We start from the raw sequence: 20,314 nt of genomic DNA, 5'->3' as shown, positions 1-20,314 counted from the left end.
AGGAAACACTCAAATTGGACATGTGATATGTGACATGTGAGAGCAGGGAAGAGCTGTGGATTTATTAGTAACTGCTTTTTTTTCTGCACTAAAGCATATAAATTGAAAAGACACTTTCTGAGTCCATTCTAATGACTTCCTGAGAAGTTGTTCCTTAGCTGCCACCCTGTGAAATGCAAAAGATTTATAGGTTTGCTTTTGCTCAGTATTTAATTAGTTGAGGGAAATGACAGGTTCTCTGAAAAGCTAACTACTGTATGTGTTTGCAGGGGAAGCAAGGGACAACTTACATTGGTAATAGGGCTCAGCTTTAGACTTCCCTGTCATTACTGGATATATAGTCAATTTAGGCAGTAGGAGGTCTACTTACACCTAATCTTTGAAATTCTATCCCTCTATGGCTGCCTTTGACATACACATGAGGAAAAGCAAAAAAATTTGAAATAATTCTTCCAGTGAGAACACTTTAATTAGTGGTGTAGGCTGACCAATAACATTCAGTATTCTAAGCAGGAAAACTGCAACATAAAACATTAAAACAACTTATATTTATATATTATAAAGAAACAAACAAATTAACAGGAAAAAAAGATGACAGTAATGAAATCAAAGCATCTCTTAATAAATTCTATGAAGAGCCATCTGGGAAGCAGAAACATGATGGCATGATATTCTATGTCTTTCGAGACTGCCATAAAGTGACGCTGCAGGAACCAGTTGCTTAGGCGATAAAGATTTTCTTATAGCAGCACGGCAATCTATGGTAGATGCACTCAATAAGAAAACATGGAAAAATACACGTGCAACGTTATACATGTTAATTAAAAAATTAATTCAGACTCTTGGAATTTTGTGCCAAGATAATGATCTGTTGCAGATTTTTTTCATTAGGCCAATAAATGTGTGTTCTCTGTTCTGCTTAATAAAGCTAGCAACAAAGTTGTATGGAGTGTTTGTTTTCATGGGTGCTTCTAATACATTAAAATATTTGTCCCTTGGATAGACACAACAGAAGATGGATGATCTCTCTGTAATTCAGAAGTAATAATTTTGCAATTACAAAATAAAACATTTTTATATCCCTTTTTAGAGTAAAAGATAGACACATAAACCTCTTTGGTAGTCAAACAGTTCTTTAAGCTACAGTAGCTTGGCTCAGATGTTAGCAGTTCTCCATTACCTTTCTTTTTTTTCTTTCCTTTTGGATTTTGCATTGACAGATGGTTCCTTTCTTCTTGAACGGGAATAAAAACATTTTTTTCCCCTTTTTTTCTTTTTACAAAAAGAGCAATTCATATCAATGTCAAACATAGTCAATAAGGGTCTAAGGTTGTTTTGCTAGCTGAGTTGTGCTTTAGGTGCTTTAGACTATTTGCTTGTGTGATGCTCTTGCTTTACATATTTTTCATGTGACTAACATTAAAACTCAAACATTATTCTTGTATTTTTTTAACAGTTGCAAAGAAACTGTATATTGTGGATATGAACTTTCACTTATTGCCAACTTAGAAACTGTAAGAAACTGTCTGTGTTTGTCTACGTGTGTATTAACAACTGGAACTCTGCACCATGTTGTGTAACTTCTGAGTGAGAAAACTGGAACATTTTAGCATAAAATAAAATTCACTAGAAGATAAGGTCAGCGGTGATGTCAATTATAGGTAAATTAAAAATTAATAGTACCGAGGGCAGGGGCAGATGTGCCTGAGGCTACTTCATAGCTTGCGGACAAGATACTGACATGTCTCCTATTAATTATGACACTTATCCATTCCATTAAAATGTCTAGAGAGCTACTAAGTGATGGGTATCTGGCAATTACTGAGTAATGATGGGAAATATTAGATGACATCCTCTTTACTGCTCCTGAAAAGACTTTCAACCGATGGCCACTATCTAAGATATGGCCTGGGGAATACCACTGAGATTCTACTCTGTCCTGTTTTTTTTAATTACTTTTTGTAGAAATTTATTACTGATACTTTATATTTACTAGTTTATTTTCAAGTGCTCTTATATTTTCCCGACCACAGGCACACATTGTGCCCATTGAAAGTCAAATGGGTTAGATTTTGGTATCAATTACATCTAATCATATCATCTCCTGTCATTCTCTTTTAAAGAAGGTCCTTTCACAATAAAAGAAAAAAAGATGCTCATATTAGAAAAGGTGCAGCATGTTACCTTTTACATGCAGCTCTCCACTGTGACATTTCATTAACACTTTGATATGACCCCCCATCCCCCCCATCCCTTTTCACTTTTTTTATTCAGTGTAGTATATGGCTCAATTACAAACAAATAAGTGGAAGGCTAAGTTGACTAAGGTGATTCAAAGGAACTTTTCCCAAGAATCATGCCCTCAGAGTACATGTGACCATTCAAGTGTAGTTATTTTAAAAATATATGGTTCTATTGTTTCTGGGTTTGCAGGTAAAGAAGCTGAAACGTATCCTTCCAGCTTCCAAAAAGGCTAGAATGTCAGAAAAGGGTTCATTTTTGCCTTGTGCAGTTGTGATCCTTGTTACTGTGGTAGTCTTGAATATTGCTTGTTGTGTTATTGGCTTTTCTATTGGTCTTAGAGCAATATTTGCTAGCTCTTTTCTCATTAGTTTACAAACTGGTAAACTCTTCTTCTAACCTACTGCCAGGAAAGTTAGATGGCCAAAACATTTCTCCTCAGTCACCTGTCCAGGTCGAGATAAAAACAAATACATCAAAGGTGTAGTAATGTGAGATGTTGCATTATTATCTGACATTTCTTTTAAATACAAAAACACCTGAGAAAATAAAAATGTTTCCTTTTGCATAAATACAAACCAAAACCTTTTTCAATATGTGAACTAACCTACGAATTCAAAAGTGATAACTCGACTTCATATTCATATTCACACTTCGCTTTAAATTTGCAAGTGTGGCGTTAACTTATGTTTTAAAACTGACTGACTGAGGAGTTTATGCAAAGGTTATAAACCTTCTTAATATGATACAGCATCACAGATGGAATTAAGATTGGATACAGTATTTATGACATAGAGAATATATTTTAGAAGAAAACTGAACACAAAGAGATGACAACAAAATTCATTTATGTGTAATTTCTTGTTGTTGTCATTGAGAGTGGAGAGTTCCAACTGGAACAGAGCCAATAGCAGTTCTTGTAACTGCCAGATTAAAAGCTCTACAAACTGTCTTATCAAATACGATGCTTTTACAATTTCCATAAAATTCAATTACTAATAATTTCAATACATTTATATAGTTTTATATAGGATAGTTTCTATCTATGGATAAGTTGCTTTCAGCTATTTAACCACACATATCACATGTATCCAAGTCATAGAGTGTGGAAAGTCTTTCACTGGTCTTTTTTGAAGTGAGAGGTTAGATAATTTCAGCAGACTAACACTAAATCTGTGTGCATTTATCTTTCTCCTGTAGGGTGATGAAGTCCTGACAGTCATCAAAATGAAAGCACAGTGGCCAGCCTGGCAGCCACTTAACGTGTAAGTGATATGTCTTTAATTATGATGATGCCTATTTGTGGTTTTGGAAGGTTTATAAGAAGTGTAACAGGACATTATTTTATGCTTTATACCAGGACTTTTCAGTTATCTTAATATAAATAAATAAATTAGGTAATTATCATGTCATGCATTCAAATATTCCTGAGGTTGTGAAATAAAACTCTTTTAGACAATAATACATAAAACTCAAAACATTTTTCACTTATAAATCGATAGACAAATTTCATAAATTGCCTGAAAACCCTAACTGATTGTATAAAATGAATAATACAAATAGTTAAACTTGCTTTTTAATACTGTTTAGGACTTAGATGTGTAAAGATGCATAAAGGCTTGTGAGCGAAAATAAACTGTCAAGGCCCGCGGTACTTATTTGTATCTTGGATCTGCAGTGTATCAATGACAGACCAAAAACTAATAAATCATAAATTTATCAAACCCAATCCTGGCAATGTGATAATGTGATATAGCGCTATAATGTGTCAGAGCTAATACACAGGAACAAGTTTAATCTAAGTTGACTAGGATCACTTCTGGAATTCGATGATTTCTGTTTGAAATCAATATATCTCAGATATATACTAGTGTATCTCAAAAAAAAATAGTTTTGATGATTATGGCTTATAGGTCATGAAAAATAGAAATGCAGTATTCCAGATTATTAGAATATTTAATTTTGAGTTACAGTGAATTATTTTTCAAACATTATGAATATGGTCTACTCAGTCTAGTCTAGTACACACAGTCATCAACACCCTCCGCAAGGAGCTACAGACGGTCATTACTGAAAAAGGACTGGCTGGCAGAGTGCTTTATCGTAGGCTTGAGCCTCATTTCTTCATATTTTGCTTCCAAGGAGAAAGACTTTCTTGTAAGGCAACAACCCGGCAGGACCCAAGTTGCAGGCTGTGCAAACATGCCCCAGAGACTCTCGAGCACATAGCTGTAATATAAAAAATTCAATGTGGGACACTATACAGTGAGAGGCACAACCAAGTTACTGGGATATCATAGAGGAACATTCATGCCACATGGAAGTTCCCAGCTCCTGATGGGAGATACTGCCAAAGGTGGTTAAGAACCCCAGAGCTAAGGTCCTGTGGGACTTCAAGGTCCAGACAGTCAAGCAGCTGCTGGCCAACAAATCAGACATTCAGATGGTTGACAAGGAGCAGAAGACCACAATTATGATTGATGTGGCAATCCCCTGGGACAGCAACATCAGAAAGAAAGAGCACAGAAAAAAATGGAGAAGTACAGAGGGCTGAAGGGATATCTTGAACAGATGTGGAATGGTGAAGTCCAAAGTGGTCCCAGTGGTAATAGGAGCGTTATGCGCTATAACCCCCAAGCTGAGAGAGTAGGCCCAGCAGCTTCTAGATACAACATCAGAGGTCTATGTCCAGAAGAGTGCAGTCTTAGAAACAGCTAACATATTGCACAGAACTCTCAACCTCCCAGACGTGGTCCTGAGGTTAAGGAACAAACACACATACTCACTATCTCTAATTAATGAAATTTCAAAATCTTAATCAATGCCAGTTGTAGGTTCTTTAAATGCATCATTGATTGCAGTGCAGTTCTGATTTCCTACCAATATTTCAGGGATTTGTTGAGCCATTTCAACCAAGAAGCCTTATCAGTAGAGTTTGTTCAGTACTGTGAAAAAATGACTCAGTTTTTCACTCAAGTTCACTAACACTAATTGGTAGTGCACTGGAGGCAGTGGAGCTGTTTTGTAAGACATTGGGCAATGTGCAAATTGATTCTATATTTGAACTTTAAAGTAAAAAGTCGTGTTTTTTTTTTTTTTTTAAATCTTAGAAATATTTTTAACTGCATTAAGACATGAAGAAATGGGATTACCTTGAAGTAAAAAGATGGGAGGCAAGAAAAAGAGTCTATATTATTATCAGGGGTTACAACTGCTTTTGCTTTATCATCTGGCTTGGGTGATACGGTGAGTTTTTGAAAGATTTAGCATGACTAAATCATCATGTGAAGTTTTTAAGATGAAGTTATCATTTTAAAGTAGATCATCAGAGCTCGCTGATCAGTGAAAACCACCAGCGACACTAACTTACTGTTTGCACATTTATTTACCCCTATATTCATATGAGTCATTTACTTTCTCATTCATGTCAACAACAAGAACCTGTTTCATTCCGTTAGTATAGAAAAATGTCCTGTGTGTTGTTGTGTGCGTGTTGTTTCTTCAACCACAGAGGTAGAATAAGGGCAATGGGATTAATATCTGAAGGGAAGAACACAGCCAGGAATAGAAGCAATGATATCCACAAGGGCTAATTAGCCTACCCTGCTCTGTATATGCAACCAATTAACTGTTTCACACAGTGATTATGAACAGCACATGCGAGAGTGTGTAGGATCAATTGTGTTGGTTGGAGGAGGAAAAAGGAAAAGACATTTTATGTAAATAATTACAAAGAATTGCCCTCACCATGGTCACTGTGCGTCGAAAGAGTTAAGTACACATTTCAGTCATGAAATTAGAAAATGCACCATGTAGTGTTCAAAAGAATCTTATTAGGTCGCATATGAAATTACATACAGTGTACGGATATTTATGTCAGCAAAACTGGATACGTGTACTTGTGTGCAATTGTGTGTTAAAGGTACCAGCAAACCAGTGCAAATGTCTAAGGTGGTGTGTCTCAATATTTGTGCTTCTTTAGGTGTATGAATAACTTTTCTGTGCAAAGTCTAAGTACAACCCCTAGACTAAACACAGAATAGAGATGGGCCTTTATCCTGAAGTTAAAGTGTCCATAATAATATGCTTTTATTATAGATTCCTGCCAAAATAGGTTTATGTGCTTTAATGCTAAAAAACAAATTGTCTTAAACTGAGCATTACTGAAACACCTCTTTTCAATCTGTCTAAGAAATGCTAGACAGATTGTCTAAGAATCGCTTCCCCAGATGTTCAGTTTGCTCTTTTGACTAGCTAGCATGATGAAATTTGAGTTCTCTGAGTATTCCCCAAAGTTGCCATGTCTAACAAAGCTATTTTGCCAGCTGGATACGCCAGATCCTCTTCTGAAAATACCCAGCTAAGAGTATTTGAAAGGAGGTGCAGGGTTTTTTTGACTGAGATGCTTTGTCTGCAATATTTGGAAATAATGTGTTGCATTACTTTGATAGCAATATTGTTTTAGTACAGACATGAACACTCAGAGACCAATATTTGTGCATCCCATCTCCATTGGGATGCACAAATGAGATGCAACATTTGGTTGATGTAGTGTGGTTTGGTTGATGAGGTGTTGATGTAGTGTTTCTCAACACCTCTTCACTTTGATTGGACGTTTTGGATGAAACATGACAACCACAAGAAGCACTGTTTTTTACCCAAAGTTCAAAATTTTCAACTCTTGGCTGCCAATGACTGAGTAAATAAATAAATAAACCAACAAACTACTCAGCGCTCAAAGTGAAGAAGAAGCTCTGTGCCTCAGTATGCTGCAGGTGTTTCTTCGAGTCAACACTCTGTTTACAAACATCTGAAAAATTATGCTTCTGAGGTTTCTCATTCTTATCTCCATAGTCCTTCCACTGTCATATCATTTTGCAGTCAGTACAGACTGGTACTTTTCTTGTTTAAAAGACAATATTTTAAACCTGAACTCTCACCTAGTACAAATAATGCTGGCTATTGTATTAAAAGTCACTGATCCTGAAATAGTCCAGGTAAATGTTATGATCTATCTCAGCTTCCTGACTGTAAGCATCTGAGGCAGTCTTAGTTACTGTCTCTCTATAAAATATTACAGAAATAGCGCTGTTGATTTCAGTAATAAGAAATGTAACATGTAATTAAAAGAACTATCATGTCAATACTGTTTTCCTCTGTAGAAGAAACTCTTATTTTCCTAAATATTGTAAAGCCTACTGTAACACCAGCATCAGTATGGATAGAGGTTTTGTGTTAAGATGCGCTAAAACAAACAAATCATTTTTCTCCTAAAATGCAATAAATCAGTTTTAGTGCACAAAGTGTTGCTTCTTAGAATCTCAGTTTGAGCCTTTTCTAAAGGTTAGAAGAAGGTTACAACTTTATTTTCACAAACTACTAAAGACCACTTCTCAAACATAACTTCATTGACAGCGTTTGCTTATAAACACAACTGAAACACACACATTTTCAGTCCCAAATAGATGTCAGACTTACATAAAACATTTCAACACCAGTTTTCCAGTAGATTTTGTTGTGGGCGTTAACATAATAGATATTCCTGAAGGCTCTGACTCACTCCTAAATCACATTTTTCACTACAATGTTGCGCTTTCAGTTTTCTAACTAAACATCTTTTTATTAGTTTCACTGTTTCTTTCTTTGGTCTGTAAAAAATAAATAAATAAATGGCAGCTTGACAGCTCCATGACACTCACACTGGCTTCTTATTGCCTCTCCACTCCCGCTAACCAGGACTATGGTGTTATTCTGTGAGTTTTATGTGAATAGCAGCTAAAAGCTTTAAGTACTTTATTATACAGTCCTGTGCAATGACTTGCTTCTAATTTTTAAAGTGCTCTTGAGCAATAGTTTTCCAGGCTTTCTGAAGGGCTTTCAGAATTTTACTTTGGACACTGGCTGCTTTTTCGCTCATATTCATTCCATTACCTGCCCATTTTAAAAGGATTTTTAGGTCATGCATACGAAAGGGGACATAACTCAAGCGATGAACCAGTGTTGTGTCTCACAACAGACAAGCTGTCAAAGAGCCCATTTTAAATTGGCACTTTAGGCACTTTATTCCGAGCAGCCTGTCACAAAAACACGTCATTTGTTCCCATTTCTTGAGTTGGATCGACAATAAATGCCAGTGATAAAACAATTTGACAGGCATAAAATAGTATTATACCAAAGAGCTTATAGCCAGAAATCTTGGCATATCTCAGTATGGTGTACAGTGTGTCCTTAAAAAAATTAGGAAACCGAACAAGTGGAGGATGAAAGAAAAAGTGGGAGGCATAAAATAAAATAATAATAACATAAAAAACAATTTGCAACAAAACAGCATCTGAAAGTCATGTCACTAAGAAAACAGGAAAAAACCCAACAAGACCTGAGAGACCTGAGAGATGGATCTCACCCTTCAGCTGAACTAAAAATGATCACATTGAAATAGTGACTGTTAAGAAATCATTGGTAAGGAAGGGAAACGGAGAGAAAAAACTGAAAATCAGTAGCAACAAGTCTCGTGAAGTGATAAAAATTTCCTTTCATCAATATGTACTGAGGAGGTCAGGAAAGAAGTACGACAGTACAGCAATCTGTAAAACACAGGTGAGGCTCTGTCATTGTTTAGGCTGCATTTCAGCCAGTGGTGTTGGGGATCTTGTCAAAATTTTATAAACGCAGAAAAATATGATCAAATTTTAATTCACCATGGATAAAAAAATAAAAAAATCATCGGTAATGGATTGGCCTCTTTAGAATTTGAGCCTAAACATTATGGAAGCAGTGTGAGAGCATCAGCCCATTTTATGTTGTGTGCACAAAACGTGCACGTGATATGAAACAATAGCTTTACGTTGTATAATATAATATAAAGCAATTGCTAGCAATGCAATAAGAAGCAGTGGAAATCGATCAAAAGTAACTTTGTCAAGAAAAAACTTTGTTTTTCATTTGTTTGATTTGCATGCAGGAAATATTTTCTTTACCTTAAGTAAGTAGTTTATGTCTCCTTTACCAAGCATAACGAACGCACCGATTAACCGCCCACACAGGTCATTTTTGAAACTGTCATATTCAAGGGAATGACTGAATATATCCATGTAGCAACATTTTGACACCTACTAAAATTTATATCAACTCTCTTCTCCAAAAACACGCCTGCGCATATTTATAAACCAAAACATTTTGGAATTAGTAAAGCATTTCACTGGGGTTATCTAGGGTGATTAATCCCCTGCCTTATTTGCAACCAGCCGTGTTCTGTCTCTTCTTTTCTGTCAATTACACCTGACTTTTTTGTGGAACCCAGGTGGCACTCTGAGATAAAGCGGAGACTTGCAGTACTCTCTGAACAGAGACCCGGGGGAGTTGAGTCAAGTTGTGTGTTCTCAGGGGATAACAGTTATTTCAGCTCCTCAGAGGCATCATTAGCAGAATGTGCAAGTGCAGGACAGAGTTGGCTGAAGTCATAGGTTTATGTAGCCATGATGACAGGTGAAGAGGAATCACTGGCTAATTGTATCTCTTAGAAGAAGCTTCTCGCTCCTAATTATTCTTCTGTTATCTGGAAAAATTCTTGCAATTAGTTTAGCTGTCAATCATTGGTCAAGTAAGATGGTGCAAGTGTGTGAGTCTCCAGTGTTAGAACAAAGCAAATGCAGTGTGGAGATAGATGTGGTCTGACAATCTGAATCTACAAAATGTCAAAGAAATTTTTATCAGTTACTATGACTTTTAAGCTGTATATTTATCTTCTTATATGCTGCCTGTAAAATTCCACAATATTCCAATATTAGATAAGCTTTCCTTCTAGCTGAGCATAATATTGAGAGTGTTGTTTTTCTTATTTCTGCTTCAATTTATATTAACCTTTGTGAAAATATAGTAATCTTGGACCAAGTTGCATGGCAAAATCCAATGTGCCAGGAACCAGAAGTACAAAATATTTATTTTCACATCACAGCTTGAATGTGCACACAACATTAAAGACACCTGATTCGGTTCAACTAACTCTGGATATCTCTTTTGTGATTGATGGACTGATTAAACATTCCACAACCTCAGAAATCTCAGTAACCTGCAAACTTTTTCATTCATTTCTGGGACACTAGAGGGCAAAATTGAAAATGCATGGCCCTACAAACACATGAGGATACAGCAAATGCATTACTGGATTTCGTTTTGTCCAGAACAGGTGCAGCTTACCCTAAGGTGTTATGAAGGACACATGCGTTGTGTGCCACAGCCTTTGGAGATTCCCACTTGTCAGTTGGGCTCTCCCTTACTCACAAAGTGGTTTGATGCACTCAGAACTCATACTCATGCTCTTCCTCAGGCGGGCTGCCCCCTCAGCAGAATTTTCAGTAGACCGGGCACGTCACCTCATGTCCTTCCTGACGATGTTGGGGCCCAGTCCAGACTGGAATGTAGGTCTGTCTGCTGAGGACTTGTGTACAAAGGAGTGTGGTTGGGTCCAAAAGGTGGTCCAGGACCTAATCCCCTGGGATGCAGGCACTGATAGTGGGGTGTCATATGAGGTGGGTACAAATTTTATAAAATTAAATGTAATATGTTATTAATTTACCCTCAAACAATGGCACAGTAAAGTGTTTTTTTCTGTTTTTGCTCTAAGCATGCTTGTGCTATGTAAAATGTTTTTAAATTTGTTGTGACATCAGTGGGTTCCTAAAGTGAAACATGAGGAACTACCATTAATCTAATATATGGTGAGGAAAGCACTTATACCAATGTTTCTATGTTTGTTAAAATGTAAGATTGTACAATTTACTACTCAGATGTTACTAAACATTGTATGTGAATATCAAAACTTGTTAACATAATAGCTTATTAATTTAGTTAAGTTGTCTTAATGCATGCTCAATAAGCAGTTAAGGTTTGACTTAACTAATTTTAACTAAAACCTTCTGAAAATGATGCAACAAAAACATTAGTGTCCGTCTCTCAAATAAGGTTACAACCCCACATTCCCTGGGCAATCGCAGCCTTTTGCAAGCTGTTGTTCGCTCTGCCTTTTACCCCCTGGATAACCTTCCTCGCTCTCATCACCAGCTGAGACTTCCCTTCACACTCACATTTTGACCTTGCCATTATACCAACCTCTTCATCTGCCTGTCTGCCCACATTCACAATCACTCCCTCTCTCACATCATACCGCCAGGCTGCAACAATTCAAGTGTCATCGCCCATCCAATTCTCCTCTAAAAGCCTTGAGCAATGTCCCTTCTTCAGCCCTCACTCTCAGGTGCTGCATGCTCAATATCTCCTGTCAGCACCAAGAGATTAGGCTTAAAGTTTGACCAAATTTTGTGACTAAACATGTATGAAACATTTGGCTGATCTATTAGAGCTCATATAGTTCACCCACTGAACTGTAGCCTCTTGTTTATTTTGGCCAGCCTATCGGTTAATTTGACCTTTTCTCTTCATCTGTTTTTTACTGTACAAAAATACAAAATTGTATTCAGCAGTGGATTTTAAAATATGTGAAATTACCACTTGTGAGAGGAACACCTTGTTCTGAGGACCTAGAAGAACCGAAAGGAGTATGTAGGCTAAGAAATATAAAAGGCAATTGTGGCATTAGCACAATGAGCCTCAACAATTGTTCTTCTTTAATGCTGGTTGAGGGAAGTCTGAATCCACAGTGTTTGGCTTTTGTTTGACATGCATTTTAACATAATGTAATTACTGCAGATCGCCGCCTCAAATAAATGTCAGTAAATTTGCATGTGAATAACAAAAAAAAAAGTTCCTTCTTGGAACTGTATGTATTGGAGCAATGTTAAACACAAATGTTCATTTTGTCTTTAGGATCTAAGTAATGCAGTGCACTCTTAAGTTTACTCTATCCAAATGCATCATTTTCAGCGCAATGAAAAGGCTCCACTCTTCTAATCTCCATTATTTAAATATTGCCAAAATAAAATAAAATAAGTTAACTATGTGTTGTTGAGAATAAGGAATGACCATATCAGTAGTGCTAAAGCTTTTTAAGAAGTCTGTTGTTGCTATTCTGGGAGGATGAGACGTTGCATCTTTGTTACAAAGTTGTTAAACGCACAGATCTGTAACAGAGTATCAAGTCTCAACCATTGTACTTTTACAGTAACGGTTGATTAATGACCACTCTTCACCTTTTTGCTTATCCTTCCCTCTCTGACAAACAAAAACAGCTCTGCTCTTTCTCTATTTTTCTTTTGGGTGGCCTCAGTGGGGGTTGAAGGATGAGCTGGTCTTCTGCCTCCAGACTGCCTCTGGCGGTGGTGCTTCTATCAGCCCCCTGCTGGCAGACCTTTACTGTTGACTGAGAGTAGCTCCCATATAAACTACACTGCTTGTCCGCAGCTGCTCCCTGACTTTGAAACTTGTCCTTTGTTCAACTTGCATTTTGTGTAACTTTTGTGACTTTGCGCTCATTGTCCTTAACGTGAAAATGTATTTTTCAAAGAAGTCTTGTCAGAGTGTTATTTTTAAAATCCTAAAGCTCCACTTTCTTGTGGCTCATGTATTTTTTCCCCCTTTTTCCTTCTTTGTCTGTGGTACTTTTAGTCTCCCAACAAGCCTAGTGTGCCCCAGGAAAAAATCCGTCCCTTAACCAGTCTGGATCATCCACAAAGCCCTTTTTATGATCCTGAGGGGGGTGCTATTACCCCTGTGGCGAGGGTGATGGTGGAACGCATTGCCAGAAAGGTTTGTCTGTTTTCCTAACAGTCAAGTCTTGGTTGTGTCTTTGATGGAATAGTGATATAATGCACCCAATTTCATTATGACAGGCATCCACCGACCTCTAAAGGTAAACATTTAGTCATTATACAGTGTTTACAGTTGATCATTCTGTTTTTTATAGATTACCACACTTTGTATTTTAGTTGTGAAAAGTGTTTCAGTGCAATCAGTTTGGTGATCTGAAGAAAGCTCCATTACAGCACAATAAAACTCATCAATACAGTGATTCCTTTATGAAGGGGGAGATAGGGGTTTCCTCCCCAAACATGAAGAAAAAAGCTTAGGGAGCATTTTTTATTCACTTCCTGTATTCTGTTAGGGCAGTACAGTGGAAAATAATGTGTATATTTAAACCACTTATGAACAAATTAGTGGTTCAGTTTAATATTTTATTTAAAAAATTTAAATTATTTTCTCTTAATATGATATCAGTAGTAGCAATATGTGCAGCAGTAGTATTGTGATGTTCAGTACAGCTTGTGAAGGAAGTACAGCATAAACATTTAGTTAATTAAACCATTTAATGCAGGTATTTAAATTAGTTTTCTACAAGATATTAAGCTTTTTCAATTATGAGGAGTGATGAAACATTATCGCTGCAAGAGGGCTCAAAGGTTAGCAGTCCTTCAGTGGCATCTAGAGGCAGCTGTGGGGATTTTTTTATGCATGATTCTGTGTTGACATCCACAAATTATAAAATGCATTCCTGTGCTCTGTAGTCATTATCTATATTGTGTGCCTACCACAACTAGGATCATTTTAAATGTATGGTGACCTTTTGCTTACCTGTGTGCTTCTGCTTGTTCTGATAGCCCTAGGAGGTGAATAGAAGGACTGAACAAGAATAAACAGAAACCCAGAGCAACAAACCACTTCCACAGCGGTGGACTATTGTAGCAATATAAATGTCTGTCTTGTGTTCACAGGGTGAACAGTGCAACATTGTCCCAGACAATGTGGATGACATTGTAGCAGATATTGCCCAGGAGGAGAAAGAGGAAGGTCTGCATCCTGTTCCATTTTCTCTTTTTCACACACACAAGATTAAAAGCACACTTAACAATGGTAGGCTATTATAGAACGCCTATTCCCCTTTCTATCCTGCAGATGATACTCCTGAGACATGTATCTACTCAAACTGGTCTCCATGGTCTGCCTGCAGCTCGGCCACTTGTGAAAAGGGCAAACGAATGAGGCAGAGGATGCTGAAGGCACAGTTGGACCTCAGTGTTCCCTGCCCACACACTCAGGATTTTGAGCCTTGCATGGGGCCTGGATGTAGTGATGAGGGTGGGTATTTATCTAAAAAAAACTAATCGCACTGGGTTGGCCAGAAAAAAGTAGAAGACTGCTTTGAAGATGGAGAAACAGTGTAATTAATTAAGATTCCTCCACAGATTCCCCATCCACTGAGCACCTTTACGAGCATTTTTAATATCTGTGATAATTATTGTACCCATTAATGTCTTGAAAAAGTTATGGCATGTTTTGAAATGCTTCTTTTGTTTGTTATTCATAAAATACCCGAGGTAGCACTCTACAGCAGCAAGAACGTGAGAGTAGAAAGACAGGCGAAGAGAACACTTTGTTTCGAAGAGGCCATTAAGCATATTTATTTATAAGAGACATTTGGCTGTAAATTGTACTCTGTGTTCCGGAGGTACTTGCACTGCCTCAGGGCTGGGTTAGGCTTGTTTTATGTTTTCAGACTTCACCTAGCCATTAGTTTGTCATTTATTACACTTGGAGAAAAGGTGTTGGTGCTCTGTATTTCGAGATGACTCGTGACACGTATGAATAAATAATGTGCGGAATTCAGCTGTCCATTAAGACTGCTTCCACATTTAAAACAGGCATGATGCCTACATTCAAGCCATTTTTATTTTCCTGTTCTCTGTCAAATCCTTCACTTTTAACAACAAATGATTACGAACAAAAAAAACGGTAAAAAGGCCAATTTTTTATTTATATGTGGCACGGGCAATATCAGTGAGTCTGCACTAACATCATTCTTACTTTTTTGTATTTGTGTTTCTGGTACAATCAAACTTATGATGATAAAAAGAAAATAAGAATGATTAGAGCATTCGTGTTAATAATAATAGTAATATCACTTAACATCATGAACGATACAATAGTGTTATTCCACTTTGAAATTTATTTTGAATAATTACCATAAATTTGAAAGCAACTTTTTTCCATAGTCATATTGGCTTTGTCAAAGTTGCTAATGAGATGAAGATCTGTAGATATTATATAAAGAAACTCAGCTATTCCCTTATGAGCAACCACTTGGCAACAGGGGGGAGAAAAAAAATCCCTTTTAACTATAACAGACCTCCAGGAGAACCAGACTCAGGGATACAGGCCATCTGCCTCAACAGACAGCAGAGAGATAAAAGATTAACAGTATGGAACAACAAACAATATTATAGTTAACATAAGAATTATATATGAAAACAGAAATACAGAAAAGCAAATCACAACTGCGTCATTCAGGGAGATTCGATTATAAGCCAAATCATTCTGTGTAAATAATTTGCAAGGGCACCACATTTATACTGTCCAAGAATATTTAACACTATTAACATTTTATATTCAGTTTCATTAAATACAATGCAATTTGTGATTATGTGCAGTCAAAATTCATAATTTTTTCTGTTGCCAAAATCATCCGGCCTTCGTTGGACTCATTGGCTGCTTCATCTTTCTCCTTTGACTCTCAAGATGCTTCCACTTGTATGATGTCAGAGTGGATAACCTGGTCTCCATGCAGTGTGTCCTGCGGTGCAGGGACACGTTCCAGGGAGCGTTATGTTAAACAGTTCCCCGATGATGGCTCAATCTGCACTTTGCCCACAGAGGAGACTGAAAACTGTGTGGTAAATGAGGAATGCTGTGAGTTTTTGCTTTCATTTTCCGTTTATCAAACTTTCATATCAACACATTACTTCTCAAATGTAAGTAACACTGAATTTTCTGTACCGTGCACTTTCCTCTTGGTCTTAGCTCCCAGTAGTTGCCTAGTTACAGAATGGGGTGAATGGGATGTCTGCAGTGCCACTTGTGGTCTTGGCATGAAGAGGAGAGAGCGAATGGTGAAGATGCCGCCTGCAGATGGCTCCATTTGTGGGGCAGAGGTTCTAGAAGTGGAGAAGTGTATGATGCCAGAATGTCGTGAGTAGCATCATTTTCAGTCCACAACTATCCTAAAGCCTCCTACGGTGAAAATCTGGTGAAAATTGCCCCATTAACACTATCTACACCAATCACAATATATTTCAGCAGTCAGTGTTTTCACATTATGTAAAGTGTTAAAACTATTTTTTGATATAACCAAATGGATTTCCTGTAGTCATTGCCTGAACTTCAGTCATTTGAAATTAATTGTTTCCCCTTGTTCCCTCATGACAAACTTTCTAGTGCCTTTATTCCAAGTTTCAATTATAAGTTTTGATTGCATTTAAAATAAAACATTTGTTACAACTTTCCAAAAAAGTCAGGATGCTGTATAAAAATGTAAATAACATCTGAATACAATAATGATAAAATAATTAATACACTGTATTTACTTGCTGCAGTATTTTTAAATGTCAAATGTTAAAACTAAGAAATTTGAACATTTTTTGTAAAAAAAAATTCATAGCTTATAAAGTGCGTAACAAGTTCATTAGACCATCATCCAATGGTTTATGCCATAGCTGTGCTAAATTAACAGTATTTGTACTTTTTATGTCTCTGTAATAGCTACTCCACCAGGTGTTTAACTACAAAGTATTTAATAGAAATAAAGTAGAAATAAAGCAGAAAAAATAGTAAAACATTATTATATTTTTTGGAACCTTTGTTGATATCAGTTTGAGCATATCATCACCTGTGTTGAATAATATAATTAAATAATTCAGAGGATCCAATGAGATATCAGAATAAAATGTACACGGCTAAAAATGAAAACAGCTATGACATTAAGAACTTTGGCAGCACGGCATTTAAAAGACAATTCTGTAGTGCAAATCACTATATCACAGCATGGAGTCAGGTATACTTTAGAAAGCCATTGCCAAGATGCTGGTTTAGTTCATTACAGATAAGGTCAAAACCCATAAAAAATGGGGCTAACCTTGGCTGTCTACAGTCCAGACCGTCCACTTTTACAAAAAAATAAAATAGCCTATGGCAGATAGAGAGAGAGAGTGAGGAAGAACAGAACGGGATTACAGCTATGAGTTTCCTCACTTCCCAAATTCAATACAGTGTTATTAAAAGAAGTGGTAACACAACACAGTGCTGGAATAAAATTCAAACATATATATATATATATATATATATATTTTTTTTTAAATCAAATCAAATTTCTCAGTCTTAACATTTCATAAGTTGACTTGGTATTATTTCACTTTGTACTATTCTGCATTGCTTTATTATTATTATTATTTTTTGATTTACACTTTACACAGTGCACCAATTCATTTGGAAACCAGGTTGCAGAATATGTTTGATATTGCATTCATCTAAGCAAATGAGAAAAAGTATGTGTTTTTCTTTGGCTTAGATACAATTCCCTGCTTACTGACGCCGTGGTCTGACTGGAGTGATTGCAGTGTAACTTGTGGGAAGGGTTTGAGGACACGGCAGCGTATGCTCAAGTCGCCTGTGGAACTGGGAGAGTGTACAGAAGAATTAGAACAGGTTGAGAAGTGCATGCTACCAGAGTGTCGTAAGTAATAAACTCCACCCATGCACTGAACATGTTCATCTCTAATTTATTAATTTATGTCATTTATCGTCTAATACTTGCTATAAAACCTTACGTCTTGTGAATATTTACATTCATAAGGGGACTTCTCTCACATTAAGAAAGGGCAGATAAACAGAGTTGGTCTTTATCTTGTGTATTCTAAGTTTCTTGTTTATTCTTATTGTGTTGATGTATATTGATATAGATACTGAAGCTGAGTAGCAACATGCCTAAGATCATGTTTGGGATGTCTCAAGAGGTAGCAGTGCAAGAACAAATGTTTTTAATAAGTGACAAACATGTCTGCGACAGTGAGACAGTTGGCTGCACTTCAAAATTCGTGGTACAGTAACAAACCTTCTGAACATGGAAAAAAGCAAAAGTCTGCTTGTCACACTTTTGAGAGTTCTTGAGATCTATTTCAACAAATGATAAGATTAGACTGAAACTTTTTGCATGAATGGACCACTGGAATGTCCGTCTTGTTATATGGTAATTATCATGGATTCTCTTAAATAATGACTCAGAGTACTGAGTTCTGTCAAGGCATATCTTGAATCTCGGCAGAGATATAACTTTTCTCCAAGACAGTAATCCAAAAAAATGTTATTTAAAATTTGATTCAGAAATTAAAACTAATGTCCTTCATTAGTTTTGTGTCATCTGTGTGATTTATTGTACGGTTACTCATTATTAAGGCTTTTACTTTTCATATTTCTTCTTAGCCATAGACTGTGTCATGTCAGAGTGGAGCGAGTGGTCAGAGTGTAATAAGTCCTGTGGGAAAGGCCATACAATCCGAACACGCATGGTGATGCTTGAGCCTCAGTTTGGCGGAGATCCTTGTCCCGAAGCGATCCAGCGGAAAAAGTGCAAAATCAGGAAGTGCAACCGAGGACAAGGCAACAGTGATGAGAAGAAACGTCGCAAGGAACAGCGTGAAAAGAGGAGGAGCAAACAGGGCAGAGCTGAAGGCAACTCCGAGCATCCAGGTTGGTATCCACCGTCCTTTTTGCTGATTCAGGACTACAACACTTACAATGTACCTCTTTTTTCTAATTTTTCTTACTCTTAGGGTGTAGAATGAGACCATGGTCAAGTTGGACAGAATGTACAAAGATTTGCGGCGGAGGAATTCAAGAACGCCTCATGACAGTAAAGCAGAAGGTTAAGACTGCCCAGCTGTCCAGCTGCAAGGACAGGAAGGAGATCAGAGCTTGTAATGTTCACCCCTGCTAGGAAGGAGTAGGGGAGCAGTGGGTGGTGGGGATGGGAGGATGGGTGGACTGGGAAGAGTACAGGGCACACTGTTGCACAATGATCCAATGCACTCTGTTTAGGGCTGAAATGACACATTCTTGAATCTGTATAGGTTAAATCCAGACATCAGGTCAGCTGTCGTTAACAGAAGAAAAAAAGTCAAACATTTCTCTGTAAGTCTGGATTTAAACTTTAAAGCTGATTCTATAGTGCTTTCAAACTAGCTCTGACATGACTCTTTTGCAACATTACTGTAAACTTGTTGTGGTATATTATATCTTGAAAAATATAATTATGAACTATAAATTGTTTTCATAAAAAGAAGAACTGTTATATCTTGTGGTATCCTTAAGTAGTACAGTATATTCCAGACTTTAAAGCACAGGTGCCCAGCCATTCCAGTGTTTTATATGCCTTCAGTTGTTCAGTTGTTTCTAGGGAACAAAAAGCCCAGTTGACTCTATGTCGTTGTACATGTAGATGCACCACAGCTGACATCTATATGGTTTGGAGCATTATTAGAAAATGTATTATTTTTTTGCAGTGGAATTTTTTGATAAGAATGTGTCCCAAGATTCTTACCAAAGTCTTGTGTAGATGTTTTCTAGATGTATTTCCCTCATTTTGTTTATCTCTGTTCCTCTAACATATTAATATTTTGGAATAATATCACCTTTACAATAAAAGTAAATGTGACAGCTTGTCAAATTGATCTGTGTTTTCATTCTGGGGATTAACAGGCACAGTAACATGGACGGTTATATACCCTTGTGCTACCACTAGATGGGGACAACAAGCCTAAAACCTTTAGGTCATTTCTGAGGCTGGTGCTTTATCTGCCTGTTGTGCCTCGTTCTCTCTATAGAATAGCCACAAGGGGGCAATGTAATGAAGATAATTTCATACTAAGAGAAGGATATTTTATTCATTTCTGAGTGTTGATTTGGTTTGCAAATAATACTTGAAATTTCCTGAAACTGATTGGGATAATTTGCTGCTTATTATCATTCATACAGCAGCAAACGGTACGACCTCTATTCAAAAGCCTCCTATCAACAAAATCATTTTACAGGATTGTTCTGGTAGACAGAAACTGGGGAGCATTCAGGAGCATTTGTTAGCTACACAGAGGGTCTGCTCTCACTTTAAAGGATCATAGCAGTTGGAGAGCGCTGAGTTTTTATGGACGTGCTTGCTGAGATCTTAAAAGAATCTGCCCCCCCTATCATGTAATAGGTGGGGGGAGGGGATGGTGTTAGGCCTTCCTCACTGTGTGGAACTCTGGGGACAAGGGTGAAAAATTCAATACACACACATCATAATGTCATTCCTGTTTCC

The 20,314-nt window shown here is 37.0% G+C and overlaps 1 protein-coding gene across 1 annotated transcript in view; it reads left to right on the top strand.

Moving 5' to 3' along the window:
• Window positions 1–19,677, top strand: part of spon1a (spondin 1a) — a 55,387-nt gene extending 35,710 nt beyond the window's left edge. Inside the window, exons 7-16 of the mRNA XM_063476966.1 lie at window positions 3,442–3,506; window positions 10,568–10,769; window positions 12,802–12,942; window positions 13,905–13,980; window positions 14,086–14,268; window positions 15,706–15,876; window positions 15,988–16,155; window positions 17,531–17,695; window positions 18,442–18,708; window positions 18,792–19,677. Of these exons, the coding sequence (XP_063333036.1) occupies window positions 3,442–3,506; window positions 10,568–10,769; window positions 12,802–12,942; window positions 13,905–13,980; window positions 14,086–14,268; window positions 15,706–15,876; window positions 15,988–16,155; window positions 17,531–17,695; window positions 18,442–18,708; window positions 18,792–18,955 (1,602 nt within the window). The 3' untranslated portion in view covers window positions 18,956–19,677. The remainder of the gene's footprint in view (window positions 1–3,441; window positions 3,507–10,567; window positions 10,770–12,801; window positions 12,943–13,904; window positions 13,981–14,085; window positions 14,269–15,705; window positions 15,877–15,987; window positions 16,156–17,530; window positions 17,696–18,441; window positions 18,709–18,791) is intronic.
• Window positions 19,678–20,314: the final 637 nt, after the last annotated feature.

The sequence above is a fragment of the Pelmatolapia mariae genome, linkage group LG1 (genome assembly GCF_036321145.2).
Source record: "Pelmatolapia mariae isolate MD_Pm_ZW linkage group LG1, Pm_UMD_F_2, whole genome shotgun sequence".
NCBI classification, from domain to species: Eukaryota; Metazoa; Chordata; class Actinopteri; order Cichliformes; family Cichlidae; genus Pelmatolapia; species Pelmatolapia mariae.
This window is presented reverse-complemented; position numbering and strand designations above follow the sequence as displayed.